General features: G+C 37.3%; 1 protein-coding gene across 2 annotated transcripts in view; it reads left to right on the forward strand.

Moving 5' to 3' along the window:
* The window catches only part of GAS2 (growth arrest specific 2), a 463,160-nt gene that overhangs the window by 59,664 nt on the left and 382,556 nt on the right, over positions 1 to 20,940 (forward strand). For both annotated transcript variants that reach the window (XM_053720381.1, XM_053720382.1), the window contains one exon: positions 9,999 to 10,160. In XM_053720381.1, the coding sequence (XP_053576356.1) occupies positions 10,019 to 10,160 (142 nt within the window). In that variant the 5' untranslated portion in view covers positions 9,999 to 10,018. The remainder of the gene's footprint in view (positions 1 to 9,998; positions 10,161 to 20,940) is intronic.

The following is a 20,940-nucleotide window of genomic DNA, read 5'->3' on the forward strand; positions in this document are numbered from 1 at the left end:
TACATTGTAGCTATCTTAGGTTTTATATTTATTTCACAGGTAAGTTTGTATTTATTTAAACTAGGTTGATTAGTTAGTAAATAGTTAACTATTTACTAACTACCTAGTAAAAATAAATACAAATTTAACTGTGAAATAAAACCTAACCTGTCTTACAGTTAAACCTAACATTACACTAAAATTAACTACATTACAAAAAAATAAACATTAATTACACAAAATAAAAAAAGAAATGATCAAATATTTAAACTAATTACACATAATCTAATAGCCCTATAAAAATAAAAAAGCCCCACCCCCCCAAATAAAAAAAAAACCTAGCCTACACTAAACTGTCAATAGCCATTAAAAGGGCCTTTTGAAGGGCATTGCCCCAAATGACTCTGCTCTTTTACCTGTATAAAAAAATACAAACAACCCACAAAAGTAAAACCCACCACCCACACAACCAACCCCCCAAATAAAATCCTATCTAAATAAACTTAAGCTCCCCATTGCCCTGAAAAGGGCATTTGGATTGAAATTGCCCTTAAAAGGGCATTTAGCTCTTTTACATTGCCCAAAACCCTAAGCTAAAAATAAAACCCACCCAATAAACCCTTAAAAAAACCTTACACTAACCCCCGAAGATCCACTTACAGTTTTTGAAGACCGGACATCCATCCTCATCCAGCCGGGAGAAGTCTTCATCCAAGTGGCAAGAAGTCATCCTCCAGGCAGGCAGAAGTCTTCATCCAGATGGCATCTTCTATCTTCATCCTTCCGGCAAGGAGTGTGTACATCTTCAAGACATCCGGCGTGGAGCATCCTCTTCATATGGTCCAAGCTGTACACTGAAGATTCCCTTTAAGGGACGTCATCGAATCTCTTCTCCTACCTCCCTTTTCAGATCGACGATATACTCTTATATACCATTACCTCTACTGATTCTCGTTTCAGTACTGGTTTAGCTATCTACTATATGTAGATGAGTGTCTTTTGGTAAGTATGTCTTATTTTTATGACACTCTCAGCTATGGTTTGGCACTTTATATGTAGAGTTCTAAATATATGTTTTATACTTATATTTGCCATGATTCAGGTTAATCAGTATAATTCCTTCATTCAGACTGTCGGTTTCATTTTTTGGGAAAATGCATATGAATAAATTTCTTACCTGAAAATTTTTCAAATGGACTTTTTCTTCTAAATTGCGGGCTGTTAGGCTCGCGGGTGCAAAAAATGCTAGAATTTATTGCGTCATTTTTTTGGCACGGAAATTACGTTTCTTGACGTTTATGATGTAATTTCCGGCATCGTAGTTGACGCCAAGAGTTTTCACGTAGTTGCGTCATCTATGTTGTTGCAGACGTTTTTGGCGCCAAAAAATGCTAGAATTTATTGCGTCATTTTTTTGGAACGGAAATTACGTTTGTTGACGTTTATGATGTAATTTCCGGCATCGTAGTTGACGCCAAGAGTTTTCACGTAGTTGCGTCATCTATGTTGTTGCAGACGTTTTTGGCGCCAAAAAATTTGTCAATTGTGGGCATACTTGGCGCCAGTTTTTTTGACATTATTTAAGTCTCAGTTTCTTTTTTGCTTCTGGTTCCTAGAGGCTTGTTCTGTTTACATTTTTTCCCATTCCTGAAACTGTCATTTAAGGAATTTGATAATTTTGCTTTATATGTTGTTTTTTCTATTACATATTGCAAGATGTCGCAATCTGACCCTGTATCAGAATCTACTTCTGGAAAGCTGCTGCCTGATGTCGGTTCTACCAAAGCTAAGTTCATTTGTTGTAAACTTGTGGTAACTGTTCCTCCGGCTGTAGTTTGTATTAGTTGTCATGATAAACTTTCAAAAGCAGATAATATTTCCATTTGTAGTAGTCCATTACCTGTTGTTGTTCCTTCAACATCTAATGTTCAGGATATTCCTGTTAATGTAAGATAATTTGTTTCTAATTCTATTCAGAAGGCCCTGTCTGTTATACCACCTTCTAATAAACGTAAAAGGTCTTTTAAAACTTCTCATAAATTAGATGAATTTTTATATGACCGCCAACATTCTGATTTATCTATCTCTGATGAGGATCTATCTGGTTCAGAAGATTCTGCCTCAGATATTGACACTGACAAATCTTCATATTTATTTAAGATGGAGTTTATTAGTTCCTTACTTAAAGAGGTGTTGATTGCATTAGATATGGAGTAGTCTAGTCCTCTTGATATTAAAACCAGTAAACGTTTAAATTCTGTTTTTAAACCTCATGTAGTTATTCCAGAGGTTTTTCCAGTTCCTGATGCTATTTCAGATGTAATTTCGAGAGAATGGAATAGTTTGGGTACTTCATTTACTCCTTCTTTAAGGTTTAAGAGACTGTACCCTTTGCTGGCTGATAGATTGGAGTTGTGGGAGAAAATCCCCAAAGTTGATGGGGCTATCTCTACTCTTGCTAAACGTACTACTATTCCTACGGCAGATAGTACTTCTTTTAAAGATCCTTTAGATAGGAAACTTGAATCTTTTTTAAGGAAGGCTTATTTATGTTCAGGCAATCTTCTTATGCCTGCTATTTCTTTGGCTGATGTTGCTGCAGCTTCAACGTTTTGGTTGGAGGCTTTAGCGCAACAAGTACCAGATCATAATGTGTATAGCATTGTTAAGCTTCTTCAACATGCTAATAATTTCATTTGTGATGCCATTTTTGATATCATTAGAATTGATGTCAGATATATGTCTTTAGCTATTTTAGCTAGAAGAGCTTTGTGGCTTAAATCTTGGAATGCAGATATGACTTCTAAGTCAACGTTGCTTTCTCTTTCTTTCCAGGGTAATACATTATTTGGTTCTCAGTTGGATTCTATAATTTCAACTGTCACTGGGGGGAAGGGAGCTTTTTTGCCTCAGGATAAAAAATCTAAGGGTAAATTTAGGACTGCTAACCGTTTTTGTTCCTTTCGTCAGAATAAGGAACAGAAGCCTGACCCTTCCCTTAAAGGAACGGCTTCCAATTGGAAGCCTTCTCCAGTCTGGAATAAATCCAAGCCCCTTAGAAAATCAAAACCAGCCCCCAAGTCCGCATGAAGGTGCGGCCCTCAGTCCAGCACAGCTGGTAGGGGGCAGGCTATGATTTTTCAAAGATGTTTGGATCAATTCAGTCCAAAATCATTGGATTCAGAACATTGTTTCTCAAGGGTACAGAATAGGTTTCAAGGTAAGATTGCCTGTGAGAAGGTTTTTTCTCTCACACATTCCAGTGAACCCAGTAAAGGCTCAGGCTTTCCTGAAGTGTGTTTCAGACCTGGAGTCTTCTGGGGAAGTTGTGCCAGTTCCATATCTGGAACGGGGTCTGGGGTTTTATTCAAATCTGTTCATTGTACCAAAGAAAGGGAATTCTTTCAGACCAGTTCTGGATCTAAAAATTTTGAATCGTTATGTAAGAATACCAACATTCAAGATGGTGACTATAAGGACTATTCTGCCTTTTGTTCTGCAAGGGCATTATATGTCCACAATAGATTTACAGGATGCTTATCTTCATATTCCAATTCATCCAGATCACTATCAGTTCCTGAGATTCTCTTTTCTAGACAAGCATTACCAATTTGTTGCTCTTCCTTTTGGCCTAGCAACAGCTCCAAGGATCTTGGATCCAAAGGTTCTTGGTGCCCTTCTCTCTGTAATCAGAGAGCAGGGTATTGTGGTGTTTCCTTATTTGGACTATATCTTGGTACTTGTTCAGTCTTTACATTCTGCAGAATCTCACACAAATCAACTTGTGTTGTTTCTTCAATAACATGGTTGGAGGATCAATTTACCAAAAAGTTCCTTGATTCCTCAGACAAGGGTAACCTTTTTAGGCTTCCAGATAGATTCAGTATCCATGACTTTGTCTCTAACAGACAAAAGACGTCTGAAATTGGTTTCAGCTTGTCGGAACCTTCAGTCTCAATCATTCCCTTCAGTAGCTATGTGCATGGAAGTTTTAGGTCTCATGACTGCAGCATCGGACGCGATCCCCTTTGCTCTTTTTCACATGAGACCTCTTCAGTTTTGCATGCTGAATCAATGGTGCCGGGATTATACAAAGATATCACAATTAATATCCTTAAATCCCAATGTTCAACACTCTCTGACATGGTGGTTAAATCACCATCGTTTAGTTCAAGGGGCCTCTTTTCTTCGTCCAACCTGGACTGTGATTTCAACAGATGCGAGTCTTTCAGGTTGGGGAGCTGTCTGGGGATCTCTGACAGTGCAGGGGGTTTGGAAATCTCAAGAGGCGAGATTACCAATCAATATTTTGGAACTCCGTGCGATTTTCAGAGTTCTTCAGTTCTGGCCTCTTCTGAAGAGAGAATCGTTTATTTGTTTTCAGACAGACAATGTCACGACCGTAGCTTATGTCAATCATCAAGGTGGGACTCAGTCCTCAGGCTATGAAAGAAGTATCTTGGATACTTGCATGGGTGGAATCCAGCTCTTGTCTAATCTCTGTGGTTCATATCCCAGGTATAGACAATTGGGAAGCGGATTATCTCAGTCACCAGATTTTACATCCGGGAGAATGGTCTCTTCACCCAGATGTGTTTCTTCAGATTGTTCAGATATGGGGGCTTCCAGAAATAGATCTGATAGCTTCTCATCTAAACAGGAAACTTTCCAGGTATCTGTCCAGATCCAGGGATCCTCAGGCGAAAGCAGTGGATGCGTTGTCACTTCCTTGGAATTATCAACCTGCTTATATCTTTCCGCCTCTAGTTCTTCTTCTAAGAGTGATTTCCAAAATCATAATGGAACGTTTGTTTGTACTGCTGGTGGCTCCAGCATGGCCACACAGGTTTTGGTATGCGGATCTTGTTCGGATGTCCAGTCGCCAACCTTGGTCACTTCCATTAAGATCAGACCTTCTATCTCAAGGTCCGTTTTTCCATCAGGATCTCAAATCATTAAATTTGAAGGTATGGAGATTGAACGCTTAGTGCTTAGTCATAGAGGTTTCTCTGACTCAGTGATCAATACTATGTTGTAGGCTCGTAAATCTGTGTCTAGAAGGATTTATTACCGAGTTTGGAAGACTTACATTTCATGGTGTTCCTCTCATAAGTTCTCTTGGCATTCTTTTAGAATTCCTAGAATTTTACAGTTTCTTCAGGATGTGGTAAGAGCTTTGAAATATTATGTTGAAGCTACTAAAGATTTCAGAAAGACTTCTAGTCTATTTGTTATCTTTTCTGGTCCTAAGAAAGGTCAGAAAGCTTCTGCTATTTCTTTGGCTTCTTGGTTAAAACTTTTGATTCATCATGCTTATGTGGAGTCGGGTAGATCCCCGCCTCAGAGGATTACGGCTCATTCTACTAGGTCAGTTTCTACCTCCTGGGCTTTTAAGAATGAAGCTTCTGTTGATCAGATTTGCAAAGCAGCAACTTGGTCTTCTTTGCATACTTTTACTAAATTCTACCATTTTGATGTTTTTTTCTTCTTCAGAAGCGGTTTTTGGTAGAAAAGTTCTTCAGGCAGCTGTTTCAGTTTGATTCTTCTGCTTATAATTTCAGTTTTTTTCATTATAAGATTAAAACTTTTTGATTTGGGGTGTGGATTCTTTTTTCAGCGGAATTGGCTGTCTTTATTTTTATCCCTCCCTCTCTAGAGACTCTTGCGTGGAGTCTTGGGTATTTGCTATCCCATACGTCACTAGCTCATGGACTCTTGCCAATTACATGAAAGAAAACATAATTTATGTAAGAACTTACCTGATAAATTCATTTCTTTCATATTGGCAAGAGTCCATGAGGCCCACCCTTTTTGTGGTGGTTGTGATTTTTTTGTATAAAGCACAATTATTCCAATTCCTTGTTAATGCTTTCGCTCCTTTCTTATCACCCCACTTCTTGGCTATTCGTTAAACTGAATTGTGGGTGTGCATTTTGAGGTTTGGGAAACTTTGCCCCTCCTGGTAGGAATGTATATCCCATACTCAACTAGCTCATGGACTCTTGCCAATATGAAAGAAATGAATTTATCAGGTAAGTTCTTAGATAAATTATGTTGTTAAGGTAACATGAGTTTCACAATTACTCTCATTGAGTTAGTAAATATATTGCTGCACATTACAACAAACAGTTGAAAATCAAAATACCTCACTGATATATATATATATATATATATATATATATATATATATATATATATATATATATATATATAAATATATATATATATAGTTTGTTATAAGTACAGATATATAACATAGCTAAAGTTGGCAACATTATTTGGAGTCTGTTTGCGTTTAGCCTTTGGTAAATATTTCTACATGCTGTGATGTCTTGCCCACTATGTTACTGAATAACTGACAGCTTCTATAAAACATAGCAACGTGCTAAATAGCTCATTGTTAAAGCTACATCAAGCTTGTGATATTCTGGAAACTAAACAACAGGGCAGAATTCTAAATGAATGTAGCTGTAACTATAAATAATAATATATAAATATTCTGGACTAGAGTGCGAGTGGTGCACTAACAATTGCGTGAGAGCGATATATAATTTATCACGGCTGTTTTTGGACTTTGGAAGTAGTTACAAGTTGAAAGTTAACCTGATCACTTGAGTGCAATTGAATTTAAAGGGACATAAAACCCAAAAATGTTTCTTTCATGATTCAGATAGAACATACAATTTTAAACAACTTTCAAATTTACTTCTATCATTAAGTTTTCTTCATTTTTTTGTTATCCTTTGTTTAAAAGCAGGGACATAAGCTCATGAGTGTGCACGTGTCTGCAGCACTATATGGCAGCAGTTTTGCAACAATGTTATACATTAGCTGGAGCACTAGGTGGCAGCACTATTTCCTGTTATGTATTTCTTCAGGCACGTGCATGCTACCTACCTAGGTACCCCTTCAACAAAAAATATAATGAGAACAAATCAAATTTGGTAATAGAAGTAAAACTTTTTACAAATTGTATTCTCTATCTGAATAATGAAAGAAAAATGTGGGGTTTAACGTCCCTTTAATGCGCATTGGGTTAGCATGACCTCTGGTTAAATCTTATGCTTGAAAAAAAGTTGCACATAACACATCAAAAATACATTAAAAAGTACAGTTACACTCATAATAAAATCATCAATTTTTTAAAAGTATATATATATATTGCACAAAAAAGTGATAAGGGCTCAAAGATATGACATCTGATTTGTTAGGAAAAAAAAGGCACGCAACAGACTTTAACATAGAAATACATACATATATGTATATGTTTGTATGTGTGTATATATATATATATAGTATATATATATATATATATATATATATATATGTGTGTGTGTGTGTGTGTGTGTACATATGTATTTATGTATTTATATGTGCAGATATGTATTTACAGACACATAAAACACATAAATACATATGTTTACATATATAGACATATATAGAAGTGCATTGGAGCCCTTTGCAGTCAAGTAGATGAAAACATGTAAAATCATATTTATGCAATATTCATATTTAATAAGGTTGTAACTACGTGTTTACTGTAAAATGTTCTATGTATTTATAAATAGATAATACTATATATGTATATACGTATACCTATATATAATCATATGAGTGTGTGTATGTATATATATATATATATATATATATATATAAATATATATGAGGCAATCAAAATGCATAAAATCAAAATCCCTAATACGAAAAGACAGAATCTTGAAATGTAGAAAGATCATAATCCCAAATGTCTAAAATCCAGAAAATCAAAATGCAGAAAGAACAAATTCCCGAAATTATAAAATCCCTTAAATCAAAATCCCTAAAATGCAAAATCCCTAAACTTAAAAAACCCTATAAATACGATTAGCTATGATGTCCCCATCTTCACTATCTTTTTGCCTCTGCCTGGGGGGGTTCAAGGGGGGCGAAGCACCTCTTGTAAACCTCATTTCCCAAGGTTCACTTGGGGTGGATGCCAGAGGATCGGCGGGGCGCCCCCTTGAAACCCCCAGGCAGAGACTGCTCAGCCAGTTTAACCAGTGATCGCTTTTGGTTTGTTGTTTTCTAAGTGTTGGTAATCTTGCAGGATTTTATTGTTTCAGGATTCTGGTTTTCGGTATGTTACAAGTTAGGGATTTTATTTTTTCGGCATTTTAATATTCGGGATTATGTTGTGTCTGCATTTTTAATTTTCGGTATTTAGAACTTTGGAATTGCGGTGTTCTGTCTTGTGTACTTCGGTCTTTTGACATAGACCTATATATATATATGCAGAACATTGAGTTATAAAAAATGCAATATTATCTTCTTATGTTGTGCTTTTAAATAACCATGATCGTGTTTGCGCGACTAGTGGGTGTTAGGTTTTTCCAACTTTTTTCGGCTCCATTGAAGTCTAGGGGGAAATGCAAATTTGCATTTGTGACTTCTCAAAGTCTATTTCTTACCACAACGTTATGAATGTGAGAGCGAAAAACTTTTTTACTTCAAACTTGTAATACGAGCATGAAAAAACTTGTTATCTAGCCCTCTGTGTTTTAAGGGATTCAAGTCACCATGAGATTTTGCTAAAACCAAGCCTTTTATTATTATTATTTTTTCTAAAACGTAAAGTGTAGAAAAGATTAACAATAGAAGACCCAATGGGGCCGATTTACCAATGTCTGGCGGACATGATACACTGCAGCATATCAAGTCCGCCAGACATCGCTGAATGCCATTTAACATTGCACAAGCAGTTCTGGTGAATTGCTTGTGCAATGCCGCGCCCTGCAGATTTGCGGCCAATTGGCCACTAGCAGGGGGTGTCAATCAACCCGATGGTATAGGATCGGACGGATTGATGTCTGCAGCCTCAGAGGCAGTGGATCAGTTAAGGAGCAGTGGTCTTAAGACCGCTGCTTTATAACTGCTGTTTCCAGCGAGCCTGAAGGCTCGCGTGGAAACAGGAGCATCAGGGGCCATTTGGCCCTTGATAAATCAGCCCCAATGCCTTCAATTAATTTAAAATGAAATAAAAAAAAAACTTCAAAGGTATACAAAATTTGTGAATTCAAAGGGTCTATTTTAATTTATGAAGCTAAAATAAGTAGCATAGTTTAATTGCCATAACCACTGCTGTAATAAGACTTTTTTTTTTTAGAAATCACCCACTGCTTACCCCAAATTAACTTACATATCCACAGTCCGCCCCCCTATTGTGACTAACTAATGTTTCTTCATTACACAGCTTGGCTAAACAGCCAAACACAAGCTCTAATGCACACTGCTACTAAAAATGAAAGCACTCCCCTTTACATTGTAAGCCAATCAAGAGCAGGTATACCTGTGTATTTTTTTATCACTGGCCATACCCTCATATGGTATTCCAGGAATGCAAATTTGACCATTAAAAAAAAAGTTAAACACATTATAAAAGGAGAGAACCTGTTTTAAAATAAAATGTTCTAATAAAGTAAAATATATATTTTTTATATACTAGAATTTTAGTGAATTAAAGTATGTTATGTATTTATTTTTTCATTAGCATATTACTTTGACATCTCTTGCCATTTTCAACAGATTAGGTTTCTTTTGGAGAAAACTAGCATATTCGCTTTCTAACAGTGATTATTTTGGTCTGTAATTTCTGGTAACCTAAATTGCAGCCATGTTAAAAACTACCACAAACCACTTTTGTATCAAATGTTTCATTTCAAAATATGCATTAGTGTCTTGGTAATAAGCCAGAAAAACATTGGCTGGCTATTGTATTTGCAGCTCATAGCAGCATATGAGATACGAATACCTCTACTATTTATCCTAAATTGAACAGAAGTAGTGCACTCAGATTCCTATTTGGAGTAATGTTTATTATGTACTATAGCAGTAAATCTTATTTAGTATATGACTATAACCGGACGATGAGGATAATAAACCACACACAAATCAAATATAATTATTGCTCTATTGTAGGAGAGGATTCTGGGAAAATGCAAATTATATTGTAATGGTATTGAAAAGGATTTTGTTTTTCCTAGGTATTTATACTGGGAAGACAATGTGTACGACTTTAAGCCCAAAAGTGCGCGGGCCTGGCCTTTCAGACATGCACCAGTACAGCCAGTGGCTCGCCATAAGGCATGAAGCAAATCTGTTGCCCATGAAAGAAGACCTAGCCTTGTGGCTCACTAACATGCTTGGTAAGAGTTTTAAGATCACTCAATTCATTTGACCAGGATTGCTTAGCATTATTGTCCAATTGCTTCCTATTTGTAAAGTGACCTTGTTTTGTTTTTGATCTCAATAAACCTGGTGTTATAGTGGGCAACATAGCAGACAAACTCACAAATCTCCTCCTCAATTTACTGCTGGTTATAACAAAGAACTACAGAGAAGTTAAATGCCTCACACAGCAAGTCATATGAATGTAGTTCGTCCCTGGAGGGGCTCAGCCAGCAATGATTTCTGTAGACTTTATAGCAAATAATTGCTGACTATTTTTACTACCATCTTATGCTTGTTTGCCAAGATGACATATTAATACTGAATTGAAACATTAATATCCTGCCACATAAATATCTGTACCGTAATAACGCTGGCACTGTATTGTGGCAACATGCACAATATCTGCTAAAGTCCTGCTAGGTTTTAGCGCCTAAAGATAGGTGTTTGGGGTTAGAAAATAACGTTTTTCTACCATAATATCATACAGTGGATTTCATACTAGGAACAATATTTTGTCCCAGCTAAATTAAAGGGAGAGTAAAGTCAAAATGGAACTTTCATGCCATTTGAACAACTCTAAAATTTCCTTCATTCACTTGTTACCCTTAGTTGAAGAGTAAATAAAGGAAGTCTCATAGGAGTTCAGGAGCGTCCACGTGCATTTAGTACTCCATAGCAGAAATATTTTACAACATTGTTTGTAGCAGTTTTATATATTAAACACTGCTGGCATAAAGTGCTATAGACACTAACATACTCCTGAGCACCTAGAAGACTACATGGATTTACTCTTTAACTATGGATAGCAAGTCAATGAAGCAAATTTGATAACAGAAGTAAATTGAAAAGTTGTTTAAAACTGCATGTTCCATCTAAACAAGACACCCTCAAACTTGGCCCGCCAGAGGTTTTAGAACTACATTTCCCATGATGCTCAGCTAGCATATCAGCTGGCAGAGCATCATGGGAAATGTAGTTCCAAAACCTCTGGAGTGCCAAGTTTGAAGATGTCTGGTCTAAATCATCAAAATTGAATTTTGACTTTACTGTTCCTTTAAAGGTGAGCAGAAAAAAATCATAGTTTTGAACATAATTGTTTCATTAGAACCTTAAGAAAATCTGTAAAATAACATTATAACATAATTTCTGTGAGTTAATATAATATTGGCAGTTCATTTTAAAATGTTTAACTAATGAAATACAAAAAGAAAAGACAATCAAAAATGTAAATTAATTATTTGAAGTTGCATTAAAGTGCCATAAAACATGTCGACAAAGCACATAGTCCTTATTCAAAAGGGACAAACCCCAATAGCCAGTGAAACATAGTTCCTAAAAATTTACATAAAACAGGTTGAGAACTGTGCATGTCCTAAAAGGGCTAATTAAGTAAAAATATTTTGCATAAAAAAAATGTTTAAAAATTGCTGGCAAGAATTTTAAAATAATTTTCAAAAATAAGCAAAAATAGTTACAAAGCCATGCTGGGGGTCTACTCCACCCCCCTTACCAGTGTTTAGACACAGGCATTGTATTTCAAATGAGTTCACAGCTTCTAGACATGCTCCAGCATATAATCCCTATGCACTTTTGCATTCTACCAAAGCAACAATGGATATAGATATATAGCATGTAAGCCTAAGAGTTCAGCTGTTTGTAGATCACCTTCTTAAAGGGATAGTCTAGTCAAAATTAAACTTTCATGATTCAGATAGAGCATGCAATGTTAAGCAACTTTATAATGTACTCCTATTATGGATGTTTCTTTGTTCTCTTGTTATCTTTATTTGAATTTAAGCTTAGTAGCCGGACCATTTTTGATTGAGCACCTGGGTAGCACTTGCTGATTGGTGGATACATTTTCACACCAATCAGAAAGTGCTACTTAGGTTCTGAACCAAACATGGCTACTATGCTTACATTTTTGATTTTTCAAATCCAGATACCAAGAGAATGAAGAAAAATTGATAATAGGAGTAAATTAGAAAGTTGCTTAAAATTGCCTGCTCTATCTGAATCATGAAAGTTTAATTCTGACTAAACTATCCCTTTAAGAGCTGACTACAACAGTGCAACTCTTGGCAGGGCCCTCTACCCATTTGATCCATATAATTGTTTTTTTGTACTCTGCCTTTGTTTATAGCGCTGCAGAATCTGTTGGTGCTCTACAAATAACCGATAATAATAATAATAATAATAATATAGATACAGCCATAGAAGGAAATGTATGGGGGGAGTTAGAGCTGTACAGTTCAGAAACTAAAAAGAAAGGGTTAATGGTATGGCACGGCAGTATACATTTGCAGGTAAAGTAATTAAAGTACATATTATTATATTTTGTCTCTATCCCAACTTGTTTTATGTCCCTTTAAAGGGACCTATCTACTCCAGACAAGAAAGCTAATTTCTGATTGGTGGCTTCACACATATGACACTGTTGGCATCTTTAAAGGGATATAAAACTCAAACATTTTCTTTTGTGATTCAGACAGAACATAGCATTTTAAAGAAGTTTCCAATTTACTTTTATTATCACATTTGCTTTGTACCCATAATATTCTGTGTTGAAGAGATACCTAGGTAGACATCTGGAGCATATTATGGCAGGAGATAGTGCTGCCATCTAGTACTCTCACAAATGGATAACATTATTGCAAAACTGCTGCCATATAGTGCTCCAGAAAAGGGTCGGCTGCTGAGCAAACCTCCCTGCTTTTCAAAAAAAGATACCAAGATAATGAAAAAAAAATTGATAATAGAAGTAAATTAGAAAGTTGTTCAAAATCGCATGCTCTATCTGAATCATGAAAGAAAAAAAATGGTTTCATATCCCTTTAAATATATAGAGAAATTTGCATTGTTTACTGTCCATTTAAAGAAATGCTATTATTTAAAATGTGTGCCTAAGAGAAGGACTTTACAGTATTTTATTGAGTAAAAGAAGGAAGAGACTAAAATAATTACTGACTAAATTAACTGTGTATTGTCTACACCCCTAGAACCACAGTGTTGATTATTTTGCACTAGTGACATTGGTTGTCTTCCAGCAATCACCCTACCTTACTATTCTGTATTTACAGTATCCCACAAAAGTGAGTACACCCCTCACATTTTTGTAAATATTTTATTATTTCTTTTCATGTGACAACACTGAAGAAATGACACTTTACTATAATTTAAAGTAGTGAGTGTACAGCCTGTATAACAGTGTAAATTTGTTGCCCCCTCAAAATAACTAACACATAACCATTAATGTCTAAACCGATAGCAACAAAAGTGAGTACACCTCTATGTGGAAATCTCCACTTTGGACCCAATTAGCCATCCCTGGTGTCTTGTGACTCGTTAGTGTTACAAGGTCTCAGGTGTGAATTGGGAGCAGGTGCATTAAATTTGGTGTTATCACTCTCACATTCTCTCATACTTGTCACTGGAAGTTCAACATGGCACCTCATGGCAAAGAACTCTCTGAGGATCTAAAAAAAAGATTTAGGAACTCTCTGAGGATCTAAAAAAATTGTTGCTCTACATAAAGATGGCCTAGGCTTTAAGAAGATTACCAAGATCCTGAAACTGAAGTGCAGCACAGTGGGCAAGACCATACTGTGGTTTAAAAGGACAGTTTCCACTCAGAACAGGCCTCACCATGGTCGACCAAAGAAGTTGGGTGCACATGCTCAGCGTCATATCCAGAGGTTGTCTTTGGGAAATAGACGTATAAGTGCTGCCAGCATTGCTGCAGAGGTTGAAGGGGTGGGCGGTCAGCATGTCAGTGCTCAGACAATACGACGCACACTGCATCAAATTGGTCTACATGGCTGTTGTCCTAGAAGGAAGCCTCTTCTAAAGATGATGCACAAGAAAGCCCACAAACAGTTTGCTGAAGACAAGCAGACTAAGGACATGGATTACTGGAACCATGTCCTGTGGTCCGATGAGACCAAGATAAACTTATTTGGTTCAGATGGTGTCAAGCGTGTGTGGCGGCAACCAGGTGAGGAGTACAAAGACAAGTGGGTCTTGCCTACAGTCAAGCATGGTGGTTGGGAGTGTCATGATCTGGGCCTGTATGAGTGCTGCCAGCACTGGGGAGCTACAGTTCATTGAGAACCATGAATGCCAACATGTACTGTGACATACTGAAGCAGAGGCAGAGCATGATCCCCTCCATTCGGAGACATGATAACGACCCCAAACACACTTCCAAGACGACCACTGCCTTGCTAAAGAAGCTGAGGGTAAAGGTGATGGGCTGGCCAAGCATGTATCCAGACCCAAACCCTATTGAGTATCTGTGGGGCATCCTCAAACTGAAGATGGGGGAGCGCAAGATCTCTAACATCCACCAGCTCCGTGATGTTGTCATGGAGGAGTGGAAGAGGACTCCAGTAGAAACCTGTGAAGCTCTGGTGAACTCCATGCCCAAGAGGGTTAAGGCAGTGCTGGAAAATAATGGTGACTGCTCAAAATATTGAAACTTTGGGCCCAATTTGGACATTTCCATTTAGGGGTGTACTCACTTTTGTTGTCAACGGTTTGGACATTAATGGCTGTGTGTTGAGTTATTTTGAGGGGACAGCAAATTTACACTGTTATACAGGCTGTACACTCACCACTTTACATTGTAGAAAAGTTTAATTTCTTCAGTGTTGTCACATGAAAAGATATAATAAAATATTTACAAAAATATGAGGGGTGTACTCACTTTTGTGAGATACTGTACATAGTACATTATGCAGAATATTTACATTATATAGTTAGAGAGCTTTCTAGGCAACCAGTCTTTGTTTTCCAGTCCCACATATAAGTTTACTGAATAAGCTTGGTGTATGATTGCTGAGTACAGCTGAAATTGTTTTACTCTGTAAGTTTACCATGTACAAAGTCTGACAAGCTAGTGAAAGCTTCTAATTCTTCTACACCTTTAGTGAATGCCTTTTTTAGGATATCAAAAGGAAACTCTCATTCCTCTGACCTATCATCCAAACCACAATTGGAACTGAATGCTGCTACAACAGGAGGCAATTAAGACCCTGACAACTTAATTTGCTAGATTGCTGACCTATAGCAGTGAATTAATATCATCTTCCACATAGAATCTCTAGTGGAGGAGGCAAGAATTATTTAGCTGCTTAGTTTGATATACTTTCTCAATAAGTTATTAATCAAGAAAAGCACATACAGGAGTCACAGGAATATCACTATTATTAATGGATGATCCCTAAAACATTGGGTGCCAGTGCTTAAGTACCCTATCTCCATTGACTCATGATGAAGGACCTTATGTCTTAAACCAGCTGACAATGTGCCCTCCACAAGATGTCATAGTTACATTTATAAGTTTTGTCTTCCCCAAATCATTGTGCAATCTCTTTCAAATCATATTTACAGAGAGTATGTGTGTGTTAGTGTGTGTGATATTGTCTATTTGTGAATATCTGAGTTTGTGTATTATTTACTATTATATGTAGTGCGTACTCTGCTAAAAAAATGTTGCTGTGCATGGCACAAGAGTGTTTGGGTTTGGCCTGAACTTAAATTCAATTCCCTTTACCCCATATAGTATATTCAAATCTAACTCTATATAATATAATGTTTATTCTGCAAGGGAGTTTACATTATTAGGTCCAGTTTTAATGTTGGTAAATGCAATGTATTTCATGGTTATAATTAAGATTAGAGATTGAAATATTAGAATGAATCCTAGAAATACTTGTCAATCCTTTGCTAACCATACAGGACCGTATGTACAATTTTGCAAAACATTGCATCCCTCTGTCCTCTCTGAACACTAGTATGTAAAAAGGTGCTACCTTTGCTGTTTCTGTTCCTAAAAAGGAGAAAGATTGCACAACGTATTTTTTTTATTTTATTATTGTTGCCCCTGGTCGTACTTGATAACTATCCCAATTTTCCCAGTGCAGTCCTAAATTTTGTCCTTCTGTCTTGTGGAATAGATAGCCTTGGATTCTTTCCCACATTGTAAAAACCTGCCCTGTGGCATGACTTGGCATTAATGACAAACAGTGTAAATCAGACATAAGATATGTTGGTCTTATGTCTGTATTTACATATTGTGGCTTGTGGGTGCATTTTATATTACAAGCAGCATAACAACTAAATATATCTTTGGTGAATGGATATCTGCAAATATTTTGCAGTTTACAGGTTAAATAATTCAATATATTATATTAATACAATATTTTGTGCATATTGTGTGCAATTTACATACAATGGTTTAGGCAGAACAATGTGGGAGGAGCTTTGAAAACTCTCAGTGGGTGTGAACAATCTATACTATAATTGCGTTTGTAATGTCCTTCGCCGTCGGCAGTTGCGCACGCATCCTCAGTGGAATGTTGGCAGCGTGAGGCAGCCAAAAGAATTCACCTGGATGCAGCAAAGCTGCATCCAAGTGGATTCCGAAAATGTTATACAAAGAACGAAACAAATAAACTGTAGATTATAAAAAGTTCATTTAAACTCCTCTTGTGAATGTCAAGTGATGCCCATAAACATGTGTGCAAACTTTTCACGGGAGTATTGCAAGTAAACAATCCCTTATAATGTAAATGGAATAAATAATGTATGTGTCATGATCCGGTGTACATGCGCTCAGGACACAGACCCTCGGGGCAGTGGTAGGAATTTGAAGACACCGACCCCTGACCCGGGGAAGAGTATCCTGGAGGTGGATAGATGATATTCTGTGATTCATAGTTGCTAGAAGTTATTGTAGAATAAATGGAGGGTGCTACATTTGTATACAATATATTCTGACTACACTGTGACTTATAGTTAGTTAATAGAAGTAACTGCAGGATTCAATGAGAGAAAAAATATAGCAATGTGGAATGTTCAGGTTTCAGAGTAAACTGGTAAAAGAGTGACACTTAGATGCAAACTAGGTTTGTTGCAGGTTCACAGTACATAACATTATATAAATCTGTATGTCAGAGTTAAGCACAGCTGCACAGGTAGTTAGACAAGCTGAAAGTTTAGGCATTGTTTGTGCTTATAAATGCAAACTTGGTTTGTTGCAGGTTCACAATACATAATATTATAAAGAGCTGTATGTCAGTAATTAGCAGAGCAGCACAGGTGAAAGTTAAGTTTAAGGCATCAATTACTGTTTGAACATATATTGGAGAATCACAGGAAAGCTTTTAATTGAACACATAGATGCAGAGTTCAGAATATGTTAACATATTTGCAGCAGGATATTTCAGTAATGACAACTTGTAGCAGAGAAATAGTTATAAAGTTCTGAGTAGAATGCTGTTGTAATTTGAGAGTGATGATAACCAAAAGTATGCTTGAATTATAATAAAATTCTGAGTTTGTTAAGTAGCAGTGTCCAGGAAACAGAATATGGAATTATTTGGATACTTGCGATTTGATGATTTTAGGCATTGGAATAGAAAATGCTGTAGGTTGAAATAGTTGGTAAATTCATACAGGAAACAGTCACAGACCTCTGTTGTTCAGGATCACAACTTCAATGTTAATGCAAGGCACGTTAGACCTGAGAAGGCTTAAAAAGAGGCTGAGGTAATCAGGTGCATGAATGATTAATCAGGCAGGCAGGCAAGCTGAATGTGAATACTGCCCAAATTCAGCAGTCAGAGAAGGATTTCTTAAAGGGATAGTGACATTAGGCTGAGATATGTTACAGATTCCCCTCCTTAAAGGCGACCTCCGGGCGCCCAATACAATCCAAAAGGAGAGAGAACAAGAATGACATGGAGTACCGGTAGTAGGTGTATGGAGGTAGCGAGTCCAATCGGAAATCAAGAAAGGAGGGTTGGAAATCTCTTGAAAAAGTTGAATGACGAAGTAAAGGCCAAGTAATTCAGGTATCAAAAGATCTTGACAATGATGAAAGCAAAACTTGAAGTCAACTTTTTTGTAGTCATCGTGAGAATGCATGAACGTAACATACAATGAGCTTCCTACCACAGAATCATCCTGAGGGTAGATAGGCAGATGTTCTTCATGATAGATGACCATGTACATAGCCAATGAAAAGGCAGCCAGTCTTAGAGAAATGAATAGGCTTTCCTCAGCTTCAGAAATAGAGATGCAGCATTCTGGATTGATAACCAGGTTAATCACCTTTGGGTCAGAGATTTGAGTATCCTCAGAATTAACCTCTTGGCTGAGGATTAGATATACTCCAAAAGAAAAAGCTATAGCCACTTCTAACGCAATAGCAGGGCTTTCTTCAAAATAGGAGATAGGAGTGTAGAGTGCAAGATTTGTCCAGTTCTTGCCATCTTCTAATTCAATATGAAATGTCTCCTTACTGGATTCAGAATCAAAAGTGTTCTCACTAAGAATAGGTATATGAATGTCCACACCGGGGCAAGGTTCAGGAATACCCACAGCTGGGCAAGGTTCAGTCATATCCTCAGTAGGATCAGGTGAAGGAATGCCCATGCCAGGGCAATGTTCAGAAGTACCCACATCTGGGCAAGGTTCAGGAATATCCTCAGTAGGATCAGGTGAAGGAATGCCCATGCCAGGGCAATGTTCAGAAGTACCCACATCTGGCAAGGTTCAGTCATATCCTCAGTAGGATCGGGTGAAGGAATGCCCATGCCAGGGCAAGGTTCAACTATAGAGAAAGAAAAAGAACCCACTTTAGAGCCAGGAACCATACTCTCTTCTGAGCAGAGGGCAAGGCTTTCTTCAGGGTTCATAAACGAAGAATTAACAAGACCCACTTTAGAGCCAAGAACCATACTCGCTTCTGAGTAGAGGGCATGGCTATCTTCAGGATCAAGTATTATTACACCCATTTCTGGGTTAAACAAAGGAATACCCATACCAGGGTCAAAAACAGGAGAGTCCACCTTGATGTCAGGGTTAGTAGAATAATCATGGAAAACAGGAACAGGAATGGGCACAGGGGAATCTCCTTGAAGAACTTTTGTACAAGTTTCAGGTTCAAGAATGTCCACTTGCGAACTTGGTTCAAAGTTGTCCTCACAGGATTGAGTATCAGGAATTCCTGTACAGGAAACTGATGTAGTAGAAAATGTAGGTTGATGCAAAGTATCTCCCAAGGGAAACAATTTCTTAGATGCAATAACAGAAGAATTTTGAGAAGGTGAAGTGTACTGAAATATGCCACACTCAGGTAGATGCGGAGGAATTGTGACACAAGATTCTGACTGAGAAGTTATCTGGAGTTCAGCAGGCATGCTTATTTGAGTTTGAATATCAGAGCTAAATTCTCCAGGGATTATCTCTGGTAAACTGAAAGGTTGTATATCTGGAACAGAATTATCTTTTGCTTCTAGCACAGGGTTTACAGGTATTGAGGCAGCATGAGAGGGATGCAAGAAATCAATAGTTGGAAACAGTTTTTGTAGTTGTTGTAGAGTCTGAGAAGAGATACCATTAGATGCTTTAAGAAGAGACTGATAGTGACTATAGACATCATCCAGCTCGGTGTTGACAGTGTCAGGAGGCAAGAGAGGGTCTGGTACAACAGAATCTAAAACAGGGGAATCAGGCTGAGTTTCCTCTTTGCACTTCTGATTTTCTGTGGGCAGAAGGATTTTCTTCTTCTTCTTTTTCTTAGTGAGCTTAGATTTCTTCCCAGTATGAGGCTTCTTAGGTTGCTGCCATTGTGGCTTGTAGTAAGGTTGAGAACAGAAATCCTCTTCATCACTGGATGCATAATTCTGATGTGATAAATCAGCATAGTAGTTGAGAGGACCTTTACTCCTAACAGCAGTCTGTAAACCAGATGTCCTTTCTTCCAGCTCTGAATCTGTCCAATCTAACGAATCCATGGTAATATCAGAAATAGGAAGATCAGTATTTCCATGAGAGGTTTCACGATGGGAACTGTCTGTATCATCCATGTTGTAAATATAACAACCAAGGATGTCATTATAGCAAATAGGTTGAGGTCTTGTCTGAGTTTGTGGCGAATTAAAGTTGCGCTCATACCAGTCTAATGCCAATTCAGCTGGATCTGTGAAGTCATCCTCCTTGTTGACTCAGAATCAGTATCATCAGGATAGGAATCACAAACAGGAGGAGTAGATGGTATTCTGGAACAGTAGTCCTGTCTCTTTAAATCTTTAAAGGTCTGATTTTTTTCTGCTGAATCTATGAATGCATCCTCTTCAGTTACATAGTCAGATTCAGGATCAGTTTCACCAAAATGGTAACCACGAACATGAGTAGAGGATTGTCTAGAATGGGAGTACTGTGTCTTTAATTTTTTTAAAGTTTGAAAATCTTCTGTTTTTCCTTTAGGGATTGCTTGGGTCTGAGTTATGTTGTAATTTTTTATTTTCCTTTGAGGGTCGGTGCATCCACTACCACTGCGGATCCCTTTTTTATGCATTAACATTCTGTCATGATCCGGTGTAAATGCGCTCAGGACACAGACCCTCGGGGCAGTGGTAGGGATTTGAAGACACTGACCCCTGACCCGGGGAAGAGTATCCTGGACGTGGATAGATGATATTCTGTGATTCATAGTTGCTAGAAGTTATTGTAGAATAAATGGAGGGTGCAACATTTGTATACAATATATTCTGACTACACTGTGACTTATAGTTAGTTAATAGAAGTAACTGCAGGATTCAATGAGAGAAAAAATATAGCAATGTGGAATGTTCAGGTTTCAGAGTAAACTGGTAAAAGAGTGACACTTAGATGCAAACTAGGTTTGTTGCAGGTTCACAGTATATAACATTATATAAAGCTGTATGTCAGAGTTAAGCACAGCTG

Source organism: Bombina bombina, chromosome 7 (genome assembly GCF_027579735.1).
Source record: "Bombina bombina isolate aBomBom1 chromosome 7, aBomBom1.pri, whole genome shotgun sequence".
Lineage (NCBI taxonomy): Eukaryota > Metazoa > Chordata > Amphibia > Anura > Bombinatoridae > Bombina > Bombina bombina.